This window comes from Rhipicephalus microplus, chromosome X (genome assembly GCF_043290135.1).
Source record: "Rhipicephalus microplus isolate Deutch F79 chromosome X, USDA_Rmic, whole genome shotgun sequence".
Classification (NCBI taxonomy): Eukaryota; Metazoa; Arthropoda; class Arachnida; order Ixodida; family Ixodidae; genus Rhipicephalus; species Rhipicephalus microplus.
Window position 1 is genome coordinate 327,711,596 of NC_134710.1, and position 26,173 is coordinate 327,737,768.

The 26,173-nt window shown below is 41.4% G+C and overlaps 1 protein-coding gene across 1 annotated transcript in view; it reads right to left on the minus strand.

Moving 5' to 3' along the window:
• Rassf (Ras association family member) overlaps positions 1 to 22,423 on the minus strand; it is a 35,538-nt gene extending 13,115 nt beyond the window's left edge. The window contains exons 1-9 of the mRNA XM_037413661.2: positions 22,103 to 22,423; positions 21,599 to 21,693; positions 18,855 to 18,997; positions 14,723 to 14,798; positions 12,568 to 12,726; positions 9,830 to 10,198; positions 7,860 to 8,013; positions 6,769 to 6,890; positions 529 to 626 (exon numbers count right to left, since the gene is read on the minus strand). Coding sequence (XP_037269558.2) covers positions 529 to 626; positions 6,769 to 6,890; positions 7,860 to 8,013; positions 9,830 to 10,198; positions 12,568 to 12,726; positions 14,723 to 14,798; positions 18,855 to 18,997; positions 21,599 to 21,693; positions 22,103 to 22,142 — 1,256 coding nt within the window. The 5' untranslated portion in view covers positions 22,143 to 22,423. The remainder of the gene's footprint in view (positions 1 to 528; positions 627 to 6,768; positions 6,891 to 7,859; positions 8,014 to 9,829; positions 10,199 to 12,567; positions 12,727 to 14,722; positions 14,799 to 18,854; positions 18,998 to 21,598; positions 21,694 to 22,102) is intronic.
• Between the last annotated feature and the right edge of the window lie 3,750 nt (positions 22,424 to 26,173).

Sequence of the window (26,173 nt, forward strand, 5' to 3'; positions counted from 1 at the left end):
ACTTTGCGACATCTAAAGCGTAATATCAGACCTTGACGTTCAATCAGCAGAATTATAGAAGACTGCTGTAAGCATCTGCCCTACTAACCACGAATTTACTGCTGATGTCTCAAGAGAACTTGATTTACCCACATGGCAAGGGAATGCCCGATGGTGGCAATGAAGCCAAAGGTGCCATTGTAAGAAATTACATGGCCTATTTACAACATGGCCTAAGCAAAATAATGCTCAGAATAAGGGGTGGCGAAGGCAAAGAAGAGACATCACTTAAGAAGAGAATTAAAGATGGAAGACGGCAGGGATGCCGTCAGTCTCCGTCTTTTACACTATGTTCGCTGTTGATAGTTTGCAGATGATATACCCATGTACGCAAGAATCAATCCCGCAGGCTATCTCGGCTGCGAAATTTTGTGTCAGTATCCCCTTAAATTATTGCTTTGTGAGGTTTGATTGTTTTGATAAGGTTTCATTTTCTTTAGTTCACGATGCTTACATTCAGATGTGAACAAATAAATGATAGCAACTGACTTGTTTTTTATCTTTTCCACTTCTCTGTCCTCCTCTTCATGAAACTTCTTGATGAATGTTGTCAGTTCCACTTCACTGAAGTTGAGATACTGTGCAACCTAGACAGAAAGAAAACTACATTAATGGGGCCCTGCTACACTTTTTTAAACACAGTCAGAAAACATTGCCTATATTCTTCGTCAAAGCTCCGATGAATATGCTAGGCAAACGAAGCACTGCATGCCGCTGAAAATTTACCATTTCCTGCCAAAAACATCCAAAAAGAGCTCATTCTTTCTTTTACAGTGCTGTCATGAACTATGGAGCTAATGGGGCTGAGTACACAGCTAGTGGGCACAAAAGGTATTGCCTGAATTTATGAGCGGCATGCTGGCAGATGAACTTGAAAGCCATGTGCAATGCAATACTACAGCCACCATGGCATGCTGCCGTTGGCCAGCACTGCACATGTCTGAATTAGAAGCAGTAGCCAGTGTTCGAAGAGAAAAGATGTGAAAATGCTCAAAGCCACGATGGACAGCGACATGACCTTTGTGTGGTGCATCGCCCCCTTGCACTATTGTTGGGAACGCACACATCTGCCAAATCTCTGGTTGTGTGGGCATGGTCAAAAATTTCTCAATACGCCAATGTCATTGCAACAAGAAATCAACAACAAAAAAACTTTTCAAGCCTACATCAATTGCATGTAAAGTGCTCCTAAAGTAAATTTTGCTGCAGTACTCATGGCGATACGTGGAAAAGTGCACTAAGATTAAGAAGGGGGTTACGAGCTGTGGCGTGTCACAACACACCTGGACAGGGTGTCTACCAATTTGCTTTTACAAAATTCCCTGACTTTTCCAGGTTTTCCACTGTGATTTGAAGCAAATTCCATGACACTTACGTTTGCTTGGAAAATTCTGTGCACGGGAAACAGACCCTCGAGTAATAAAAAAAATCAGGTGCTCCTATAAAATGAGTAATTAAATGTGCTATAAGTGCTCAAAATGCTCTAAGCACGTACAGTAGATACAAAAAAATATGTATGTACCTGGCCAAAATGAAACCTCCGAGTGAGACAGTAAGCAAGTTGGCTGCTTAATGTTTGAAGAACAAGAAAAGAAACGCACGAGTTAAAATTATCTGCAGCTAAAAATTTACCGGAGCCCACGACAGTCCTACAATCCAGCCAAATATGCCAGAAAACGCAGAAGTGGCACCATCTCATGGCATTTGTGTAAGAGGAGGACATTGGAGCCCGGTCGGTTCTGCCACTAGATTATATTCTAGTTCACTATAATGGTTACAGCCCAGGCAGCTTAGGATGTGGATTGGATTTGATCTGATGCAACTTGAATTGCTGTATTTACTATTGATTTGCATCCCCACCTAAACTGCACACCTTTAGTATATACTTTTCAGGAAAAAGAACACCATTACTCGCATATTCTGTGCACCTTGCATTGAACAATGACTAACAATGTCAAAAGAACAGAACTTTACTGCATCATTTTTTTTTTTTTTTCATAACGAGCACATGCATGTCGATGTTTTATCTCTCCGGTCTCTGATGCTTCGACAAAGTCTTCAGATGGCTGTAATGAAAGCTAGGGGTAGCGCTTAAAGCGATAACGTTTGAACGTGTGCTGGCAAGAAGGAATCTGTTAGGGCGCAACAGCACCCTCGATTCCATATATTTATCGCAGATGCCGGCGGATTACCTTCGTTTGTGTACTCTTCTATAAATATAAAGCTTAAATGTAATCACAGATTTATTAATACCATCCCCAGAAACTGAAATGAGAAATTTAGATGAAGTTACCCAACTCTACCTATGAAAGACGAGCTATCAGCAATAAGTGTGTAGCTGAGGACGTTTGCCGCTGCATCGCTAATAATAACGATATTAATAATATTAGTATTAAAAGGCATGACATAGCCTGGCAAGCATCTGCTAATGGCAGTCCTACCTGAACCAGAAGACCTTCAAGCCGAGACAAATTATGGTCAAGAAAAACATGCATAAATTTAACGACGTGAATTATGTTGTAGTAGGAAAGTCAGATATGGTGCATGATCTGTAGGAACAACAGACATCAACATAGTGTATGTAACAGACATCAACATAGTGTATGTACAAATATGAAACCTAGGGAACGCTTTAGATTACGTGAAGGAGAAGTTGCGAAGCAAAAATTTCCACTGTCTTACTTTAGGCTGCCACAATTGTGACAAACAGTACACCAGTGAGATCACTTGATTTCAAGAAAAAAGTTACCCCCGCCCCCTCATTCATTATCACCCAGAATCGACCATCTACAAAAAGTTTATCTTCCTCGTTTTTAAAGAAAACACGAATATGACGTCCAGAAACTACATGACCTTATATGCCCTCGCTAAACATGTGGTTTCTACAGGCCACCAAACTGACTGGTCAAGTGTGCGTGTTTTGGCCAAAGGAATGCTTGCATCATGCCTGTACCTGAAATACCAGCACATGAAGACAACTGCACATATGCTGAAAAGGAGTGATGGGACGCTTTCAACAATGTACTTCCGGTGTTTATGTCACGTACTTAGGCGTACTTAAATATGCTGTGCCTTTCTTATGGCTGTCATTGCGAACAAGGCTCCCCTAGTGGGTGCCATAATGTCAGTAAACTTTGTATTCTTTCGGTAGGTGTATCCTTTTGCGTTTTCAGTAGGAAACAACATTAGCGCACTGCTTTTTTTTTTCACACGACTTTTGATGTAGTAGTAGCAGTGGAACAAGTGGCTTTATAACTTTGATTTACGGTAATGCTTATTTTTCTGATAGTCACACAGGCTACAGTAAGTTTTCATGACCAGACCAGAGTTTTAAGAAATTCCCTAATTTTTCTGTGACTTTCCCAGAAGGGTCCGAATTCCCCGACTTTTTCCAGGTTTTCCAGGTTGGTAGACACCCTGCTGGATCACTAATTACACAGGAGTGCATGGGTCGTATGTCTACGAGTGCAAGAATGACCGCTAAAGTCAACAAACTTCGCTGGCAATCATTCAGAGCTGTTCATGACTTTGCTCCTGTTCTGGCAAACAATAAATGAAAACGTGCACCACCTTTCCTTAGTCGATGCAAATTTTTCATATTTTCTGGCAATACAAATTTCTTATCACCAAGGTTTTACTGTATATGGTGCAGTATGTTTCAGATGCAAGATGAAGAATTTGGTTAGAATTGCGGAACTGAGTGACAAAAAAAAAAAAAAGCAAAAAAACATGTAAGTTGGCAGCAAGCAATCTGAAATCTGAAAGGGCTACGTTGATATTTGCTTAGGCAATGTCAAGATTGCAAATATGGCTTTTAAACATGAAAACAGCAACCTTAAATAAGTTTTTCGTAACCTTAAATACGTTTTTTAACTCCTACTATCCTAAACTTGTGGTACAGAACATCACCATTGCCTTACCTTGTTTCAATATATGGCTTAGTTAAACATATTATGAAGCACACCCCTTAATAAAAGATGCAATACTGAAACAACCAGCTCATTATAAATGCAGTGATGCTACCGAGGTCTTTCAATTTGGAGCAGCAAAATTTTCCATTTTAGAGCAATCTGGAGCAGCTAACTTCAAATTCTGGAGGAGAAGCAAGTTGCATTACAGTGAAGGACATAAGAAATTATTCTGAGGCTCTTGTGAAGGACTAGAAATATTTAAATTCATTGCAAATTTCATGGAGGCAATCATCTAAGAAGCACTCCCTATTTAAGTTGATGATGCAAAAATAATGGTGCCATGCTGCTGAGTATTCTGGAAAACCTTGGTCAGTAATTATTTCTGTAGCAAGCAAACAAAATGCTGGTTGAATAAAATTATACTTCATGAAATAACAATAAAAGTACACCTATGTAATTATCAGCAGATAAGTGGACAAACGCTGTGACAGAGAAAGTTAGAGACTCACACAGTCCCAAATGCATTTCTCTACGATGACTTCAAGAATAAAAAAAGATTCTTTTCCTTCACGACTGATTAGACTGCCGGGCGTAATACGACGTTATTCAGCTAGTCTCAAAAAGCCAACCTCCTCCAGCACTCATCTCTGTTCTCAAACTACACAATTTAACAAGCTTCATTTTGCTTTTGTAGCAATATTTAATGTGGCTAGGGCGTTCTGTCTACACTCCAAAAACCTTCTACCGTGTCCTCTAGAAAGCAGTGCACAAAAAAAAAAAAAATTCTCACAGGGTACCTTAGGCATACGCCTAAGACAACTTGAAGGCAAGATCCACTTTTAATGGGAAAGCAATTATATGAACATTCTCGACTTGTTTTCACCATTGCCAGAGGGGAGCCAGAAATTTTAAAAAATTTAGGGGAGGGGTTGCACCTTGATCTGACGGGGGGTGTGGGCAGGCAAAAGGTAATTTTGCACTATATACGCCATGGCGAAAAACATTTTGAAAATGGAGGGAGGGGGGGGGCACGTTCCCGAAGTGCTCCTCCCCCTGGCTACACTACTGGCCTTCATGTTTTGTCGATAACATTCCCCGGCACATTGTTTTACACACGGGTAAAAGCGTGCAGGCATAGGCGACGAATACGGCTAAAGCAGAGCGTGTGCCTGTCGACACTGTTGTTAGCTGTGGCTTCTGTCTCAAGTTAGCTACAAGCTTCCATTGATGCTTACATTACAGCACAAGGGCCTAACACGCAGTACGACCATGTTTGGTAGCATTAGGGCGTCTCGCTTTACATATTTCTGAAGACAACGCCAGCTGGAGCGGCTGGCTGGGCACTCTAGACAAGTCTGATTCCAACTGTACGTGCATCGGCATGCAAGAGATGTTTGGGGGTCTCTAATCACCCAAGTCGCGGATATCGACCACTGCGCATGCATCAAGTCTTTGCGAGTGCGCGGACCTTGGAAATGGCAACCCCGTCGCTAGCACTTCTCACGAAGCACATCAAGCCTTATTATTTGGTATCGCAATACAATTTGTTAATATCGCATTCACTTCTAAGAGCATAAGTGAAACTAACAAATTGTATATTATTTTAGATCCGATATCGGGCAACTCAAAAGAACGCTGGCTAAAGGGACAATGATTACGCTACCGTTGCCAAAGCTTTCGTGCTGTCAGTTATCTAAACACGAAGCAGATGTTAGTAGCACAGAAAGTTAACGAGCAGTCTCATTATGCCTCGAGATAGCGAGCGCCAGCTTCAAGCGATGCAGCTGTCTCCCCTCCACCCCTCCCTTTAAAACGAAGCAATAGATACGATGCCGTGATGGTCCTTTTCATTTTAAAACCGTGGAAAGCGAGAGACGGAAGTGTAACATGGCTTCAGAGGTCTTCCGACACCAGAGCTGCCAGCAATGGTCTCACTACAGATGCACGCATTAAAACCGAATTTTGGCTGCTCCAACCAGGAGGCATGCTTTTATTAAAAAGAAAGCATGCGAGAATTTTCAGTTCGGACCCTAGCAACCTTGAGTTCGAAGGGCAATGTTTTTAGGTGCTTTTACCACCACAGCGATTATAAACGCGGATATGCTGGTGGAAGGAATTACGAAAAGGCTCTTCTCTATGATGATCCGTGCATAAAGTATAATTAGAGGAAAGTTGTCAACGCATTCCCACCGTTTACGCATTCTTCTGCGGACGCGAAGCACGGAAAATTAGATTGCGATGTCCAGACATAGACGTGACTGACATTCTGGTGGCACGCGTGCAGTCATTAGTGAAAATTGCTTTATTACATGCCGTGCAATTGTTCAAACGAGTGATCAGCAGCGTTCCTAGAACGAACGACGTCCGCCTATGAATCGCTGCCTTAGTTTCACGCTAACGATTTGACTAGACATCCGGAGCTTCTGTGGAGAGCACGTTTCACTGTTAAACGAACTTGCACAACAGAGTTTCGTCGGCATTAAACAAACATGAATTTTAGGACGTACGCACAACTGCAGTTTATTCAGAGAAATTAAATAGGTACGCGATTGTGACTTTGGTGGCCCTGAAAAGGTGCACATGTATTGACGCTCCGGCGTGGCTATCGCCAGTGATAGACACTCCTAAATCTGACTTTGGTGTAGTTTGGCGCAATTTCTGTTGATATTATCAGGATGGCTCAGTAAATCTGATTTGGCGCACTTTGGCACACGAGTGGATTCACTGCAAATATGATATCTGTAAAATTTGAAAAGTTTCAGAGAAAAGAAATAGCTAAGAAACATTACAAGCTCCAATGGTAAACATGCTCACTTGCCTCATAAGGTATTTCGTTGGTGTTCTCCCTGTTCATGATGAAGAGTTTGGCAACAGCCTCGTCAGGGCCCAGCATCACTCTTGCCAGAAGGGGGTACTCATCATCTTGCATCAGTCTTCGTTCTTATCAGCATCAAAAATCATTGCAATAAACAAAAACAAAGGACAGGCCTATAAATATTGGTGTCATTACACTCCCTCAAAATCAATTTTCTACAAAACTGGCAGTGTGATGCCTGAATCAAAAAGAAAATCCTAGTTCTTAGTTCATGTTCTATGAGAAGCCGTAGCTGGTAAAAATATTTCATCAGGTTTCGCCTTTGGCTGTACAATGCCTGTGACACTTTTTCTGCTGATATGTTTTATGAATAAGGTGAAAGGAATAGGTGCTAAAAAAACATCTAGAACCAGTATTTGTGAAACTGTAGAGGTTTTTCATATTTCTTTCTTTAACCTACAACTCACCAGTTTATTTTTCACAACAGTTTCTGAACTTTATGAAACAAACATGTGTATTGAATATTTTATGTGTGTGTTAGCAAAACACTCTAATAGAATTTCTCACACTCATTAATCATACATGGTTCTTTTAACCTATAATTCAGAAATGCTGTGCAGAAGTCATATTCTAGTCTACAAGAACGAGCAATTGATCTGCAGATCTTGTACCTACCTAAAGAAATTACAATGCGATATGCTATAAAGTGCTTAATTAGATAGATCACAAATGCAGTTGAAGTGAATGTGAAGGCACACAACATAACTGCCTGTCAGTAATTACAAAACAGAGCATAAATCTCTGCCTAACAATTGTTTATCAAACTTATTTAAGGTGGTTGGCTAATGTAAACAGTTGAAACGAACATGAAAGAGAGACTTCTTGGGAGACTTGGCAAGAAATACACAGCATGGTCTGCTTAAAAAAATCTTTCAAATCATTGTGCTGATTTTCTCCCAGACAGCAACAAATTGATAAACTTTTTCAGTAATGACTCATGCAAGGAGGATGGTTTTTTATAAGAGTTCTCAATTCAATATTGCGTTCCTGTTCAAAACCTTGCCTCCAAATGTCTGCTTAGAAAGTAATAATACCTCCGGTGTCTCGAACGACGTAGAGGGCGAAATCTTGAGGAGAGTTTTCCACTTTGAATTTGTCCAAAAGTTGGTTAATTACTTCTGGGGCATTCACAAGGCTTGTCACCCAGACACTGGTCACACTACCATATGCAGGTGTGAACACACTTGTCTGCAACACAAACATAACACATAAAATATAGGCTCAGTCTCGCATAAAATTACAACATAGCCGATAAAATGAAAATCCCATTCTATGAGAAGCTAGTATTCTGTCATAATATCACATTGCATTACATTGAATTGTTTTATATTGAATTACATTGGATGAACTTGTACACTACTGAATACAAGTTTGCTTTAAGAGCTGAAATTAAACTAGTTTTTGCAACAGCCAAAATTTGTGCACAAAATACAGTATCCACCTAACTTACTTTTTTCCAAATTGTTAACCAAGGTCAGTTAGGCATGCGCGGATCTGCCGAACACTTCCATGCTTGTACAAAACATCATTGTACATCAAGACAAGCACAAGTGAGATGCTTTAGTACTATTTAGAACAACATGGGTCCATTAATCCCAAGATGAGATGTGACAGCTTTACAGTCAAACCTCGTTAGCACATGCCATCTTCAAGTGTGCTAATGGTTAAAATGTAGTTGCGACGAATCCCCGACCGAGTCTCACAGAGACCAATGCATTCGCGGACTGCTTAAGCCGTAGTGTTTGGCCTATGCCTACCGGTTAGTGCGTACTAACTGCATACTGGGATAACATTTTGCGCAACAAAATTTGAGTGCTCCGTTGAACTTGCAGATGCCACAATGTGCCATGAACCATTTTACGTCGTGTTGATAAGTGCGGAGATCAGCCGATAAGTTATTCAGAGTTCTGTGCAATTGTCGCGATGGCATTGCGAGTAACCATCAGGGAACTAACGAAGGCGAGGTGGCGACCACCGACAAACATGCCAGTATGACTTATCACCGTCGAAAAGCCTTATCACAGTAAGCATCCCCAGCTGTATGCTCGGACCCGTGTGTGGCATAGCATCACCTAAAGCTTACCGTACGCTTTTAGTAGGGGACTGCCTGAACTCGCTGGGCCGTCAATCGCTGCAGCTTCGTTCTGCGGTACTGTGTTCAAGCACGCATCGCTTTACAGAAACGCAAGCAGCTCGCTGTCATGGAGTTTAGCATTGCAGATCGAGAGCACCGAGAAACCTTGCTGTATTATGCCAACACACGCACCGTACAGCGAGCGTAGCGCTTTTGCTACCATGCTGCACGCTTTCATTCAGTGACAGCCCAAATGCGCCTCCGTACGCGGTCAGGACTGCTAGAGCATCGCAGAAAGCACAATGCTTGCAGAAAGCTTTTCGACACCGCGTTAACCTAGCAGGCTACTCGCCGAATATCTGCATGGCCTGAAGCGGAGAGGGTGTACCCTACAGCAAGTGGATCGGCAGTCACGGTGTGCACAGGGTAAGCGAAGTGCTGCACGCAACTAGCCATGCAGTAGACCATTTGGCTCTGTGGGACTGTACTGTGTTTTAAAAAACAAAACTGCATCAGTTTTCACTTAGAAGTAGACTGCGGAACAATTGTATAACACACAGCCGATTGTGTCCGTTATGTCGCAGTACTACACTGCGCATACCGGATACCATGATAGCTTCGAAATGCTAATCGGCGTCGCCACCGCATGCTATCAGGCGGTTGTGGGAGGGTCTGAAACATTTCTGTACTTGGGCAAAAAGAAAGAAATGGCTTTGCGGTGGGCTCTTTAGGCAATATTTCCAGTGGCACTGTGTTTCTTCTTTTGTTGGCAGCGATAGCGCATGTCAGGAGATGCAAATTTGTAGCTGGTGGTTAATGCATGATACGTTTAATGAGTAGTTATGCCACCGTCCCCGGCAAGTATATATTAACGAGGTTGCACTATATATACATATCCTATCTAATGAACCAACAAAAAAGCATCTTTACCTCTCTATTGTAGAAGTGCCCGTTGATGGAACAACGCCGACGCAGCTTCACCCGTGATGAACGAGCTTTGCTGCGCAGTGTCACACCCTCAAAGCCATTGGCATCTTCACTGGTCAATGGCTGTTGTGAACTGGTGCCAGTCACCAAGTCTGACAATGAATGCTTACTGGGGTTTGGCAGCGTCCTATAGTTGCGGCCGATTTCCGAACGGCCATTTGGGTGGCTTTTACTGCATTCCGGATCTGCCAGCTCTGAAAACATGTTGTCTGTGCTTGTGCTCATTCTGAGACCTCCATTCTTGTCTTCTGTGCCATTTTCTACACTACTGGTACTTTCCTTCTCGGGTGAACCATTCTGCAAGTACTTGGACTGAAAAAAAAAAAAAAAAGGTTAGAAGGAGAGGAACTTCTTAAAACAGACAAACTCTAGCAAATGTGAGCCTTACCACATTATAGAATGAAAATGCTCTTTTTGTGCATGCTATGAACTAGTTCCCTTGGGACTCTCAAATGGTCTTTCTCATAGAATAGAACAGAACTTTATTGAAACACACTATATATGAAGCAGCTTTAGTAAAGTGCCCCAACAGGCCAGAGCCAATGGGGCCCTTGACTCACTAACTGTAAAAAAATAGCTACATAGAGTCAGGAAAAAAAAAAAAAAAACAAGACTTGTGAGCAAAGCTTCAGAACAGTAGCAGCAACAGCGGTACAACTTAAAAACAAAGAAGGAGGAGTTTGTGGAGGATAATCTCTCCACCTACACCAGCAGCTGTGGCAGAAATGTAGTGTTTCTAGTGCTGTGCACCTTTTGCTTTAGGCTTGATATTTTAAGCTCTCCTGCGGTAGCTGCATGAAAATTTTGGTTGGATGCACCTCATCGTGATTCTCCATAGTATCTATTTAGTAATATTTCTAGACAGTATACCCCAAACCATTAAATAGACACAAACTATATCCGGTATGAGATGTGCTTCACTTCTGTGTAAAAGAATCTACGAGAGAAAATACTCTAGCAGAAAATATTGTTCCTTCCATGTTCACTAGTAATGCCACAATCTGATGCCACAGCTCGGCTAGAGGGGAAACGCATGTGTTCCTTCTTACACCCTGTGGTTCGGATCTAGGTCCCATCTTTCACCACCACTATTTCCTGCCACTGTTATCCAACCCTGGCTATACAGGAACACTAATGGTTGCCAGTTAAAGGGGCCCCGCAATACTTTTCGAGTATGGTCAGAAAACCATGCTGATCAGTAGTCGGGGCTCTCAAGAACACGTAAGCCAAATATTAAAGCGCAGCATGCAGCTTGGAATTCACAATAAATTCTCAAAGTCAGCTAAAAATGCTCTCACTTCCCTCGACAAACAATACTGCATGCTCAAAAATCACTGCGATGCAGGCTCAAGCATCACACCACTGGCTGATTGGAGCATGGTGCGCCCGGGAGCTTGGCACAAAGGAACTTTCAAACTACCCACGCCATTCCCCATATGCAGTGAGATCCAGGTCTTTTGCACGTGATTTAAAGAAAAGTCGCAAGCAGTGTTTTACTGTCTTGTAATGCAATAATGTTATTTGTTTTACAGTATATTGAGCACTAGTGATTAATTGTATTCTGGACTTTTGACACCAATGGGCACATTCCAACATGTCCCACTGGTGGTGCATATTGTGTACTACATTTACCTCAATTTTTCTATTAGTAGAGAACTGCTGTTCATAATACATTGGCATTTTATACATTCTTGAACATTGACCTTTCATTACAAAACAAAATGTTGTTTGCTTTTAGTGTTCCTTTAATAAAAGAAGCTGAAATGCGTGGACACCCCAACATAAAATTTAATAAGTGCCAATATGACATTGAAATAATATAACAAAATAAGTATGTGCCACCAGAGATATAAAAAGACATGGTGGTACGAAATCTTACAGTTTATTCAGCTCACCTAAAAATTAGGGCACCGCAGTTGCTGTTACTAAATAATGCTTTTTCAAACACACATTTCACCAAAGTTCAGTACAAATTGAATCTCTGTAGTACCTCCGAAACATGTGGCAAGAATGAACTCGGTATGTCTGTTCTTACCAGTCGGAGGCAAACAAATCAATTATGGAGTAGTGTAGGATCAAAACACTCCACCTCGTCACATGAGGCAACTACTAATCAAGAACACAACTCGGTATTCTCTGGAGGAATGTACACCCTGTATATTTGCATCTCTTCTCTAGCATGGCCATGCTTATACATATTCTGCCAGTACCTTACCTGGCATAAGCACTGGAAATTGAGAACATTTTTTCTAGTGCTAAAGAGTAGTGTTATGGTCTGCAGACACCATCCTTTATATCTTTGCTGCGCACAGCTCTTGATCTTTTGGCAAAACTTTGCTATACTATATCAGACAAAGAATGCAGTTTTGCATAGTATTGTGTTCAAAGCACATGAGTCAGCTTATCTGTATAAAATTAAAATTGGGGGACAATCAAGCTTCACCTTTCAGAGTAGAATGTGATCACAATATCCTGCCCCTAATGTATACTTCAACCACTTAGTGCATACTTTTTATTGTATGATGTTCTGTGAAACAAGCTCTTCAACACTACCATGTTAATACTATACCTGCCACAACCTTATTAGGTGGGCAGCTTCCTAAGCGATTCCATAAGAAGATAATTTGACCTGAATGCAATGTAACATTGGAGGGTTAAAAGAACAAATGCTGATGCCATACCCCTCTGTCTTTAGAATTGATGGCCAGTCGACTAAGTCGCAGTGATGTCCTTCTTCTTCGTACCGGGATGCGATCATCGTGGTCTTCTTTCAGCCGGATAACTCTGTTCACTCCCCAGTAGATTCTGATGGGCCCTTCCAAAATCAGGCGGCCATTTCTCTGCAGACACCATCATCTCATGTGGTTTAACAATATACACTAATGTCATCAGATCATAACTAATGTTCACATATTGTTTATTGACAAAAACAGTATCTCAAAGAAAAGCAAGAACAGCTTGTAATTATAAGACACTCCTTCTTAACAAGAATTTATTTGGTGTTCCCCATGCTCCAGTTTTTAACAAGTTGAATATTTCATTAAAGAATACAAAACAATTGCAATGGCCTGAAAAATGGGGGAAGGTATTGATGTTGGTACTGCACTGTGTGGCTAACTTTTGCTTTTTGTCCTTGCATTGTTCGAAATGAAGAATGGCTGTGTTAATGTTCACATGCTCAAAAGTGCCCTTATAAATGCAACTTTACTTCACTTAAGTGTGCTTAAGGTCAAGTTCCTTGTAACAGATGTGCAAACTCAGGGGCTGTGATTGGCCTTACCACAGCTGATTGTGATCAACATTAGCTTCAACTGCGTGAGTGGCTGGCAAGGGCTGAAGCATATACATCAAACAATAGGACATCACTTCTACGGACAGCAACATTCAGTGCCAAATAATAGTTCATGAACATTGTACTCCTTGACAGTGCCTTCACAATCCGCTGAATAACTAGCATGCTTTGTGTGCAATCGACCAAGACTTCAGCTATTCCATGCTGCGGCCACTTTTTTTGTCTGTCAGCACCGTATTACGCAACGAAGTTACGAAAAATTGCTTTCAGGACATGTGCTTTTTAGGCATACACTTGTCCTCACCTTTTCTAAAACTTAATTCAGTGGTATGGCAAAGATACACATAAAAAACTGCCCCTCATGCAGAATAGCTAAATTTTTGGCTGACTGTAGAGTACGATCCAATGTTTGTAGGAACACGCGTGTGCGTGGCCAGTGTACGTGGAGCGCTATTTGCTGGCAGAATTTATAAATGCGGGGCATGCGCATTAGTTCAACAAAGTGGCGTGCGCCCCTGCGTCGTGTGCTACTTCTCCCCCCATTCACTTGGTGTGCACTAGCGAGCCATTACCCTTCACCATTTTCATTTTCGCACTGTAAATGAACTGACACTAACCCATAATTCCGCTTCTTTAACAAACCGATATTTCATGGTTGCAAAGGTGAACTTAGAATGTTTGCTGCTTAGACTTCAATAGCCTTAGCTGTTACCAAAAAGGCCTGTTGCAGCGAGCAACAAAAATACAAGCTTAATAATGAGAACTTGCAAAAAATCTTCGGCAATAAATAAAATTATACATTCTTTTGTGCGAGCTGAAAATCCCAGGAGCAGCAGGCAGAGTGAGAGCTAGATAAAGTGCACCGCAAAAACTTGGAAGCGCTTTATACCACTTTCATGCGCACAGGCGTAGAAGTAGCAGACAAAACTGAGTGCGCATTGCCATTATGATTTTATGCGCATGGGTCACATTTACAAAGCTCCTTGCCAGTTAGTACCAAGATCACTGCGTCCCAGGCCAACTATCAGCCATCGGTTGATTTAAGCATGGCGTGCTCAGCCGTTACCAGGGCTGCCACAAGAGGCCACAACTTGTTTACATGTGCATGCACGATCACACTGCTGAAAAGCCGCGCATTCGAAGAAAGAGAAAAAGAAGAGAAAAAGAAGGTGTTTGTGTGAAAATTTTTTATACTGTTCATGATTTATTTACCCTCAAAATATATATTCCGAATTTTCTTGGTTTGAAATATTTTTGCATATATAGTGTTTTTATTGCACTGTTTACCATCTGGCAACTAAAAATTACACACTTTTCACATTTTTATTCCTTCCAAAATATTTTTGTTGCTTTAGAACATATATTTTTGGAAAGAGCATTTCATTGTGCAAAGTTTGGTATGCAGCAATTCATGCTGGAGAACTTTTCAAACTGGCAGAAACTACTTTCTCGAGACATATGAAAAATAACCATATTTGTGTGGTAACAAAAGAGTTAAAGAGAGAAATATTAAAGAAATGATGCCTCATGATTTCTGTACCTACCAAACGGCTTTGAACAATGCCACTTTTCCCCTCGTAGTATTGATTGTAAACCTTTAGTTTTCCCTCCAGATGATTTCTGGAAAAAAAAATAATGTTAAGTTATAGCTTCTAACAATTTTAATATGCAGTCATAAAGGCTCACATCTATATACAGCAACAAAATAACAAGATACTTAGACAAAAGGGGCAGCAAAATGTAAAACATTGCTACAGATTGATAGTACGAGTAGTCATGTTCTCACAAAACAAAACATTTTAATTTTTGCATTTAATAATCTTTGGGTTTTCACGTACCAAAACTACTATTTGATTATAAGGACAAGTTAGCAAGGGGCTCCGGAAATTTCAACCACCTGGTGTTTTTTAACATGTGTCTATGTCTAAGTACACAGGCCTCAAGCCTTTCACATCCATCAAAATGCCGCCATTGCGGCCGAATTCGATCCTGTGACGTTCGGCGCAGAAGTTGAGCACTACAACTACTAGACCACTGTAGCTGGTTACAATATTTTTCCACAATGTAGCATTGAGTGTAATGGCTCACTAGCTCAAATGATGTTTACTTACTAGTAGTCAAGCTAATCCACATTTAATGAAAATCTACCCGAAAGCATTCAGTCCATGACACCAGTCACACAGAGATGCATAGTAGCTTCTAAATTTCAACTGACAAGCTGTGCAACAACAGCCCCAACAAATAAAAAACAAAGAAAGTGGAGACAAAAAAATTATTGAATAAACAAATAAATTAATAAATGAATAAATTTCAACTGACAAGCTGTGCAAAAACAGCCCCAACAAATAAAAAATAAGGAAAGTGAAAACAGAAAAAAAATTATTAAAAGAACAAATAAATAAATAAATAAATGAATAAATAAACAAGAAAGACCAATACTTTACACAACAAGTATTAAGCCATCATTCAGCATATAACCTTATTCATTCACACTTAAGAGTTAATATATTGACTCTAGATAAAACGCTAGGCCAGGAAAGCTATAACCACAAAAGCGATGACATTTTGGAACGTCGTCAATGTTGCCATCCCCGTACTTAAAGTACTGTGATGGAAGAAGTGCTAGACTTAAACGTTTCAAACACTGCAATTTTTGCCATAAAAATCGTAAACAAGCGTGTTCACGTATTATGAATGAATGAAAATTGCATAAAATTTATATAAAATACTTTTAGAAAAGATACAATGGCCATTTATCCAATTTACTGAGCGCGGAGAGGAGCGTTTGCAGGTTTCTTCGGTAGATTATTGCATTATTGCAATGTTGAGAGCGTGGCGATGCGGCGTGCGACCAATTGCGCCAACTTGCTTGTGTGCCGTGTGAATCCACGTCCGTGTTTTTTGTTGTAATGAGCCAAAAACTCGACTTCTTGTGCCAGTCTTTCACTGCGATGTAATAGAGATCCACGAAACAGAGAAAATGCTGGGTGTAGTTGCAGCATGCAGTGGTGACTGCGAGTGAACGTCACCCGAAAGCTGAGTATCGTTCCATCATGGCGGAATCCGAGTAGTTATGTGTTTTCATGCATGGATCCTATGGGGAGCTTTTCTTTTAGAGTCTGTATGTTAACTCTATGCATTCACATGACTGTAAATATCTTGATTACAGCCAAGTACTTGTTCATTTAGCTCAGAGAAATATTTTCATTGATTATACTATATTTACTCGCGTAATTCTCGCACTCACATAATTCTCGCACCCCCTACATCACCCAACAAAATATGGCTCCATTTAGGCAGCTTCAAAGACACAAGTATAACAGATGGAGCACTTGCATTTCCAAGCAGTGCAGCTGCTGCAGAGGGGTTGCAGCATTGGAGTACAGCGTAAAATCCCGAGCAAGCACCCCATTCCTTCCACTTCTTGGGCAATTTGTCATATGTGCCAAAGAAGAAACAAGCACCCACTATCCTCCCCTGACACTCCCCCCCCCCCTTTTTTTTTAAATCTTATCTGTACCAGAATACTGAGGCAGTGATTCCTTGGAACCCAAGTTCTGAAATTCTTTATACATGTGCATGATGTTTTGATGGTGTGGTGCCTCAGAGTTCTTTCAGATTGCTAGAAAATTTGAAGAGTCTTTTCCCCTTGTCATAACACATGAACTTTCTCACAAAGATTCCTTCCGGTTCAGTAAAAACAGTAAATGAATACGTATCAATAAAGGCATGCCATTAGGAGACAAATGTTAGTGCATTCTTCATAGAGGCTCTCTCTCTCACCACCATCTTGATTTTTGGCCTACAACCGAGCATGGTACCCAACACCTCAAAATTTTGTACGATTATCTTACATCATAGATGGCGGGGTGCTTGCTAAGAATTTTACCGCACACATAGAAAAATACCACAGAGATCTAAAAAGGGGGGCAAAATGTTTGTACATTTTCGATAGTCAGTGGTGGCAGGTTAGTAACATTACTGTGCTTTGACAATCATTTTTCCACACACAAAGAGGTGAAAAAATATTAAAAAGATGGACACATAAAAATTTCGTTGTACAATGAAACCTTGGCGATATGATAATGGCCAATACGAATTTGGGGGTGATATGAATTTTTCTGTAGTCCCAGACAAGGCCCATTGCCTGCATTGTATTGGAGTACAGTTGTTGTAAGGAAATTTTCCCCTTGAAACATTTGCTATGAATGTACGCTGCCACGCTAGATTGAACAGGTGCCACTCGCGCTGTCACACAAAACGCAACAGTCACGCGTGGGCGCAGGAAACAAAGTACGGGCATGGGCACCCCGCCACCAGTTATTGTCAGCTGTGCATTGTAGTTTCCGAGATGGTTCGTGTAAATTTCGGAGGCCTTACTGCACCTTCATATGCATTTTCATTTAGATTACAGATGGCATGGACATTGCGTTTTCCTTCTATCTCTCTCTAACGAGCTGATGCATGCTGTTGTGCTCAAAGCAGCATCGTTTTACTATGTCTACAGGTGCCAGACATATCGCAGTGACATCCATGAAAGGAACATGAGGACTGAAAGAAGAAGCCGACAGCCTTGGAGAAACAGCTAGACCTCACAACGTCAACTCGCACGATTGTTCAAGACTAACACACATGCCATCTTTCCCATTTACACGGGTGACATCCGAATTTTCAGCACACCTCCGAGTGTGCAGGCACCGCCGTAAACTTCCCGAAAAACATCCCTAGCACCACTGCAATAAGCAAATAATAAAAAGAAAGGGCAGCAGTTTTATAATGTTCGGGCTTTCATCTACTCTGCCAAATGCACTCTTAAAGTCATTTTTGCCGCAGTGCAGTGATGTCATGTGAAAAAACGTACTGAGATTGGGAAAGGGCTAATAGATGTCACGGGTCACAGCACATGTGGTTCATTCATTACACACGAGCCATATACTTAAGAGTGACAGTAAGATTCTTGAGGTCTAAAAACTTTACTGGTAATCATTTGTTATCAATTGTATTATGAGCATTATACAATATCGAGCACAGAGCATCTCTTTGAACCCTTCAGACACTGCTCAAGAACTAACCACAAGATAATACAGGTGCCTAAAAGTCACAATAAGATCCATAAAAACTCTCCTTTTCCATTATCGGTAGCATACTGGAATATCATTCCATCATCTGCAGTCAACTGTGAAACGGTGGAATGTTTTGATAAAAAAAATCAATGATATTTTTTGTTCTTATTAGTGTATTACATTTTTGTATTATACTCGCATGTGATCTAAGCACTGTATTTTTGAAACTGTTGTTAATATGCCAACCAGAATTGAAATAATTTTTTTAATGCATTCACAACTCTTAGCAGAATTGTAATTATTTTATATACTGCTACTTCTGCTTGGACCCAGAAGGTCTGCAGTATATTTGAATAAATAAATAAATTAATTGCAGTTCATGACACTGCAACACTGCAAAACAAAGAAGAAAAACGTATGTGAGATTTCTTTTGATGAATATTAATTGTTCATGTTTTCTGGTGATAGCGATTTTGGATTATAAGAATATTTTTGTTCGCACCACGAGATTCGTATCACAGAGGTTTCACTGTATACAGCTCGGAGTATTTGTGACTGTTCTGAACAAAATGGCACATCAAACCCGCCGAAAAGTTGGTCCTTCAAAACATACCTTGGTACAGAAGAAACACACTGACGATCCTTGGTGTTTTTTCCAAAGCTTGTGTGTGCCTCAACTTGTGAACCATGGCCAAATAAGGTCGGGCCAAAAAGAACACTGTAGCAAGGGACATGGCAGTAGGGAACCCCCTTATGCTGTTCGAAGTGAACAAAAAGTTCATCAAAAAACGATAAGTAGCCTCATCATGTTATAGCACTGAAATACACAACAATAAGAGCTGCTCAATTTGCTTAAGTTTCACTGCACAGGTGTTGAACAATGACACTGCAATAAATATGAACCTCTTGGAACTAGACAGCACAAAAATTTAACTAGGTAGAAAAGAAATCAATTTTAGCCATAATAAATATGAACCTTCTTGGAACTAGACAGCACAAAAACTTAACTAGGTAGAAAAGCAATCAATTTTAGCCATAATAAATATGAACCTTCTTGGAACTAGACAGCACAAAAATTTAACTAGGTAGAAAAGCAATCAATTTTAGCCATAATGATTTTCATAAAAGCACATTACAATAAAATGATGCTTAAATAACAACCAATTAAACAAACTAATCCCCTTGGTTGTATAGAACTTTTTCAAACCTCCCACAGAAGCATCATTGAACACATTGTTAACTCACTTTAGTTTAACAAAATTTGGGGCATAATGCATTCTAGTTCAATGAACATATTCTGTGACACCATCCAATGTCTTTCAGGTCTTGCTAATCATTCAACAAGTACAACTGTATTTTTTGTGGCATAATTTTACAGTGGCCTTCACCATCAGCCCTGCAAATGGTGTGCCACGTGAGCCAACCACAGAGGCCATGGTTTTATGTTGACAACATCGCTTCATTACCACATGATAAATAGAAGTGTCATTAGATAGCTGTAGTGCTGTACAACAGCGTGCTGGTTGTCATAAAGGCCAAACAGAAGCATCTGCCCCTAGACAGAAAACTACGATAAAAGCTTATTTATTCAAACTGACGCCCTAGACCTGGCACAACCGATGTATTTCTAGGGGAAAACTCCCTGTAATTTGAACATGTCAGTATTCACAACGCTTAATTTGAACTGGGAGCTCCTATTTTTCACCACTCCGTGCAGAAGAGAGACTTGGTCTTTCTGTTACAACGTGGCCTGCAATGTGCTAAGGCACATTCCGAAGGACCGAATGAAGTTTAACCATCCATCCTTGCAGAAGTCAGCCCAGAGTGATCACAATGTGTTGCAAAGCTGAACCAAACCAAATTTACACAAGATGCAAAACAACCAAACAGCAGCATTTCTCAGCAGATGACAATTTAGAAGCTGTGCTGGAGCCCTTGGATAAGCTAAAAACTGTGCTCATTTAGCCACAACAAAAGAAATGCAAGCAAATGCAAATGACTCATTACTTTTATTTTGACTATGTTTGCTCTGCCATATATTAAATGCTTTTAGGAGCGTAAAAATTTACACGAGATGCAAAACAACCAAACAGCAGCATTTTTCAGCAGATGACAATTTAGAAGCTGTACTAAAGCCCTTGAATAAGCTGCAAATGGTGCTCATTTAGCCACAACAAAAGAAACGCAAGCAAATGCAAATGACTGATTACCTTTATTTTGACTATGTTTGCTCTGAAATGTATTAAATGCTTTCGGGACCATAAATAGCCACACATATTGTGACATTAAGGCTCATTGATCACATGAATGCATCTCAATGCTTGTTTCTCGCATATCACTGACTGATCAATTAATGTCTGCTTTTAGAACCAACCCTATGAACTTAATTTACAAAATTACCTGCCACAAACATGTTGTAGTACCTAATTAACAATGAGTCTACAGGTCATTTGTTTGTGTTTTGCCCATGCAGTGAGGTGCTATGTTTGTTCATTTAAGCACCCACCCACTTAATTTGAACAGCAATTAATTCAAACAATTTTACAGCCCTCTAAAGTTGAAATTAACATAAGCTTTTGTTGTTTGTTAGCACAGATGTGCTTGGAAAAGTTTTGTAATTCACTACTCTGTTTTTTTTTTTCACCCACTCCTGCTATAGCCCTTAATGGGCTGCAGTATGTGAATAAAAAAAAAAAAAGAAAGTGAAGTGCTTTTCTGCCCAAAGAAGGTTCATGAAAGCTCGGGACACAGTAACTCAATACATGGCCGCTGCAACATTATGATTAAGCCGAAAGTGCTAGCAAAAGATCACTGCATTTTTCACACAATGTTCAATGAGTGTAAACTCACATGCAAATGAGGAGCATGACAATCGTTCAGCTTAAATTTCATTCCAAGACCTCATGTTTCCTTCAGCTTGTGACAACAAGCTACAACTGTTACAGTGCAGCGAAATTTTACTTTAACAAACTTTTTCCTGAGGCCACTTCAAGTGAAGTATCATCATATTCTCCTAAACGTAACCAGCAGTGCCATTTAGCGTAGCAAAAGATCCACACAAGTGTTCTACCCCATTAATCTTAACAATTCCTGGGACGTTACGTGTAAAAAAAGCACAACATGGCTATGAGGCACGCCGTAGCGGAATGATCCAAATAATTTCGACCACTCGGGCTTCGTTACAGTGCGCTAACATCGCGCAGTACACGGCCTCCTCCGTAATGCGACCGCCGCGGCAGGAATTGAATACGCGTCTTTCGGGTCGGCAGACGAGTACCGCAACCATCACCGCGTTGGACTTGCCAACCAAGTGGTCAGCATTTGATACTCATGAGACAAAACATATGTTGCACACACCTCAGCGTGCTGTCCAGGGTTCAACCTTTTTCCACATTCTTCACAGCGTAGACACTCCGGATGCCACTCATAGCCCATCGACGTCTTGCGCTCGGCTGTGGTTTGCAAGTAAGCGCAATGCAATTGGTAAGCGCTAGATATTCTGCGCGGCGACAGTTTAAATATGTAAGAACATTGCGTTGGGGCAATTACGTTGTGTAACTACGTGAACTTTATTCCCGATCAAGCTAGGAACCTGTCAGTGAACATTAAAAATGGGTTACTTTTTCACTACCTAACACGAAAAACAACAAACTTTGGAGTTAGTTTTCCAAGAAGCCATTCAATGAATGTAACTTTTCACGTAACACAACACTTAGCACTTAAGTTTAATTTCTTTTTATGAACCCGCCATCATTTTATTCTTATTTAAAAATGGTATCCGATTGAGCATCAGTGACGAAAGCGATGATCCTTCAACGCTGTCAACACAAAGGAGGTGATGAGCACTCGCTAGAGACTCACCGAAGTAAACAGGTTTTCCACATTTTCTGCACGTCCACATACTGACAATTAAAAATGAATATACTCATTAGGCTACAAAGTGAACTACCACGCAAGAAACGTCGCAAGATTTGTGGAGAATGCTTGGTTGAGCGCAGCGAACTGCCCAACAAACAACCGCGTCACCAATACACAAAACATGACAGCATTTTCGCCCAACTTTAACTGCTTTAGCTGCGTATTCTTAAGTTTCATTAAAAGAAAATATTATCTAAAACACCGAATCGCGCAGCCTTTTAAAATATAGTCCGCAAGCTATTCACCCTTGCGTAAAATTGTTCCTGCTTTTTAGAACTATTTTCTAGTGTAAACTTGTATGCATCCGCCATTCTGAAATTTACCAGCCAACCAGTCTCGGCCCGCCTTCCTCGTGCGTCCGGCGCGAAACTCAAACTTGCAAAGTTGCTGGGGGATGAACCAGCGCTCTTAGTTAGAGATGTTCATCATGAGAAAACAGGCGATTTCGAATGTAAGCTCTCCGGCAGCGCAGAGGAGGTGGCCTTAAAATGCTTCGTGATGAAGAATGAAAGCGCGTTGCAACAGAATCAGCGCTCGTGTGTGCGCGCCCATTCCGTCATTGTCTGCTTGTGCTGTTCTTTTCTTTTTTTTTTTTCGTTACAAAGTAGAATCTGGTCGTGAAAAACGGCAAGTCGTCTGAAAACGAAGAAGTACTGCTTCTTCTTCGCGTGTGATTTGGGGCGCTAATCTGTTTTTCTCCAACTATCATGAGGTGCAAAGCATCCTTTCGCGCCTGTTTCGCAGTCTGCAAATAGGAATGTCGCAATACCTGCCGTCACGCTCTACACTGAAAAAAGAGGTGGTAAGGGCTTTATTACTTCTTTTTCTTCTTCCTCTTCCCTTTCCGTACAGCGCGAGATTAGCAGCAAACATCACACGCAACGGTAAAGTGATCCACTTATAGAAAGAAGATGAAGTGCTGCTTTCCACAAGATATACTGCCGCAACGCGGCTTCATTCAAATTTCGTCACGGGGCTTTTCTGCGCTCTCGGCTAGGTCGGGGTTGTCAAAAATAGGTCATGGAGGCAGAATATCTGTTTGGGAGCAAATTTTTGGATGCCTAACAGTGAGCATGCCGTACATAATAGGGGACCATGTGTGATTGGCGCCGTTTCGATCGGCAAGTGAACGCAAGTTAAATTCAAAAGATAAGATTAAAAAAAACTTGGGCTAATTCAGGAAGTTAACCACGTATATATTGTGAGATGATATCAGGCGTGACTAAACGACTGTTGTATTCACAACAGAAGAACACGAACCACGATGATGTCTGGGGCTGCCACAGGCCACAACAAGTTGCCTGACATTAGCAGAGGCACGATAACCCAACTTTAATATGGTTATTGGAAATGTGCAGACCTGTCGTCACCTATTTCGCCACGCTCAACACCCTTCCCATCAACTCTTATAAAAAAAAAAATGAAAACCGTGCCGAAACGCAAATACACCATGCATGTATACCAACAGACTATCCGTTTCACGGCTTCTCGCGTCGACATATTGGCCACCGGACTTAAACTACCAGCCGTGGTTGCTAGAGCTACCAAGAAACTTCTATAGAAGGGCTTCCCAGCCAGCATGATGCACCAACCATTGCCGCACTGCAGTATGCCTCACATCACCTGTTTGAGAGGTATAGCAGGGTACACTTACCTGTACACCGATGGCACCGACTGCGATATCAGCATTCATCATTCCGGAGTTACACGAAGAATATGCATGTTGGCTGGCTCATTTCTCCTTTTCAAGAACATCAGAGCATTTAGCTACTTTGCAAGTGTGTGTGAGTGAGAACTTATTAGAAGGCAGAGAGGTCGGCCTGAGCTAGTTCGCTCTAGCCTGCTACTCTACACAGGGAATAAGGGAAGGGGGAAGGAAAGAGGGATGAAGGATGATGATGGGGACAAAAAGAGGTGGTGCGTACGTACAGTAGCCACTTAGAATAGTACCCTATAGTCTAGTATCTATTCCAGTGCTTTTGATAAAGTCTAAAACAGCCTTTGTAGCAGTTTTTGACACTGTTTGGTCGTTCATTGCTGGCAAAATGTAGCTCTCAGTGAGTGGCGTTCGTCCGATGCTTGTCAACGTTGCAGTTAGCATTTTTCTTTGTGCCACGTATAATGCACAGTCACAAAATATGTGAGCTAAAGTTTCGCGCACTTGGCAGCGCTCACAATTCGGGCTGTCCACACGGCCGATTAGGTGGGTGTAGTGACGAGTGAAGGCGACGCCCAGGCGAATCCGGTGCAGTATATTACCATGTCTTCGGCTGATTTTAGCCGGAAGAGGAAAAGTCATACCGGGGTCTGTTTCCCGCGGACGCTTGTTCCGGTGATCTGGTAGCGACCAGTAAGTGGCAACGCTTTCGCGCATGAGCGATCTCAACAATGTGTTGACGTCACTTCATAAATACGGTACTTTGACGTACATAAGAACGTTGTATACTGCCGCTCTTGCTTCGCTATCGGCTGTTTCGTTGCCAACCAGGCCGCAGTGTCCCGGAATCCATTGGAGTGTAATCAAGTGACCGCTCCTGTGTGTTAGGTCAAATGCTTGGACGATTCCTAACGCTAACTCGTAAAATTGGCCTCTTCTTGAGCAAGAATGGATAGCTTGAAGCGCTGATTTTGCATCGGACAGAATCGTCCCTTTACGTGGTCGTTCGCAAATTTTATGGGTTCCTGTATATCAACAAGTTCTGCAGCTGTCGAAGATGACCTGTGATCTAATTTGTACTGTCGGGAAATACCGAGTTGAGGGATCACGAAGGCTGCAGCTGAAGCGGATGAAGTTACCGATCCATCGGTGTAAATGTGCCAAGGTAAGTTGCTTGAGGGCAATATAAGGAACACGCGACCTATACGAAATTCCACGTATGTGAAGGCACACCAGCGGTTTAGTGAATGTCCATTGAGACACTGCAGGGATTACGGGAGGTGCAAAGCATTTTGCAAGCAATCAGCTTTATGTAACTGTTAACGATACCAAGAAGGTGGGTTATAATCACAGACTCCCAGCGGCTCTTGCGTGCATGGAAAATGCTACTTCAGGAAAAAATAGGTGCACGTATAGTATACACTATATCTTGAAAAAGGTTTCAAAAGCTGCGAAATCAGATCATTGCGTGACATTTCAGTGTGCAGTCACGGCGGCATCAAGGGAAATTGATTGGCAGAGGAGTTGGCGAAAGCCGCTCGTCATTACTCACAAGCCCGCCTCATTCCTATATCGCAATGCGACATCAACAGAATTCTACGAAGGGCAAAACGTGAATTATGCTTATCCACCTGGTTTTGCAGACAGCGCAAAAGAATCGATCCTGCACGCTGTTGACCCTTGAGTGTGAATTAGACCATATAGGCTGACAATACGTATAGACGCGCTCATACATCACCCAAGGCTCGAAAATGCTTACGCTAAGCACTTCTGACTTCAGATACAACGTGCACCATCGTCAACATGTTCATGCGGCCACGATGACGAGGATGTATATCATTTATTGCTCGAGTGCCCCAAACAAGACACAGAGAAGGCGACTCAACAGAAACTTCACATGCTTGACTCGGAACGAACGTTTTCGTTGGTGAGAATGCTGGAACTATGGCTATCATAGACAAACCGCCAAGTGATGAAACTTCCCCCAACATTTCTGAGGGCACAAACATTTGTGATGAGTATTGAGGGGACTGCATTAAAAGGGTGCACCGTGACTGTGTGTTTGCTCTGCCCAAATGAGAATTTTCGAACTTGCCAATGCAGGACTGCACATGTGTATATATTTTGTTTCTTAATTTTTTATATTGGAACAGCCAAGCGGAAAGGGGCAGCCGTCACCAAGTAATGGTGACAACTCCTTCATTTATTTTTCTATCTCAAAAAAAAAAAAAAAACGTAAGCCTACCAAAACTTCAACAGCGCAGCATAGTATCCAGATTGAAATTCATCTGCAGCTTTACCATGGGGAACTTAAAATTACCACGTGATCGTTATCTTTAGCAGCCTTCAAAACTTCC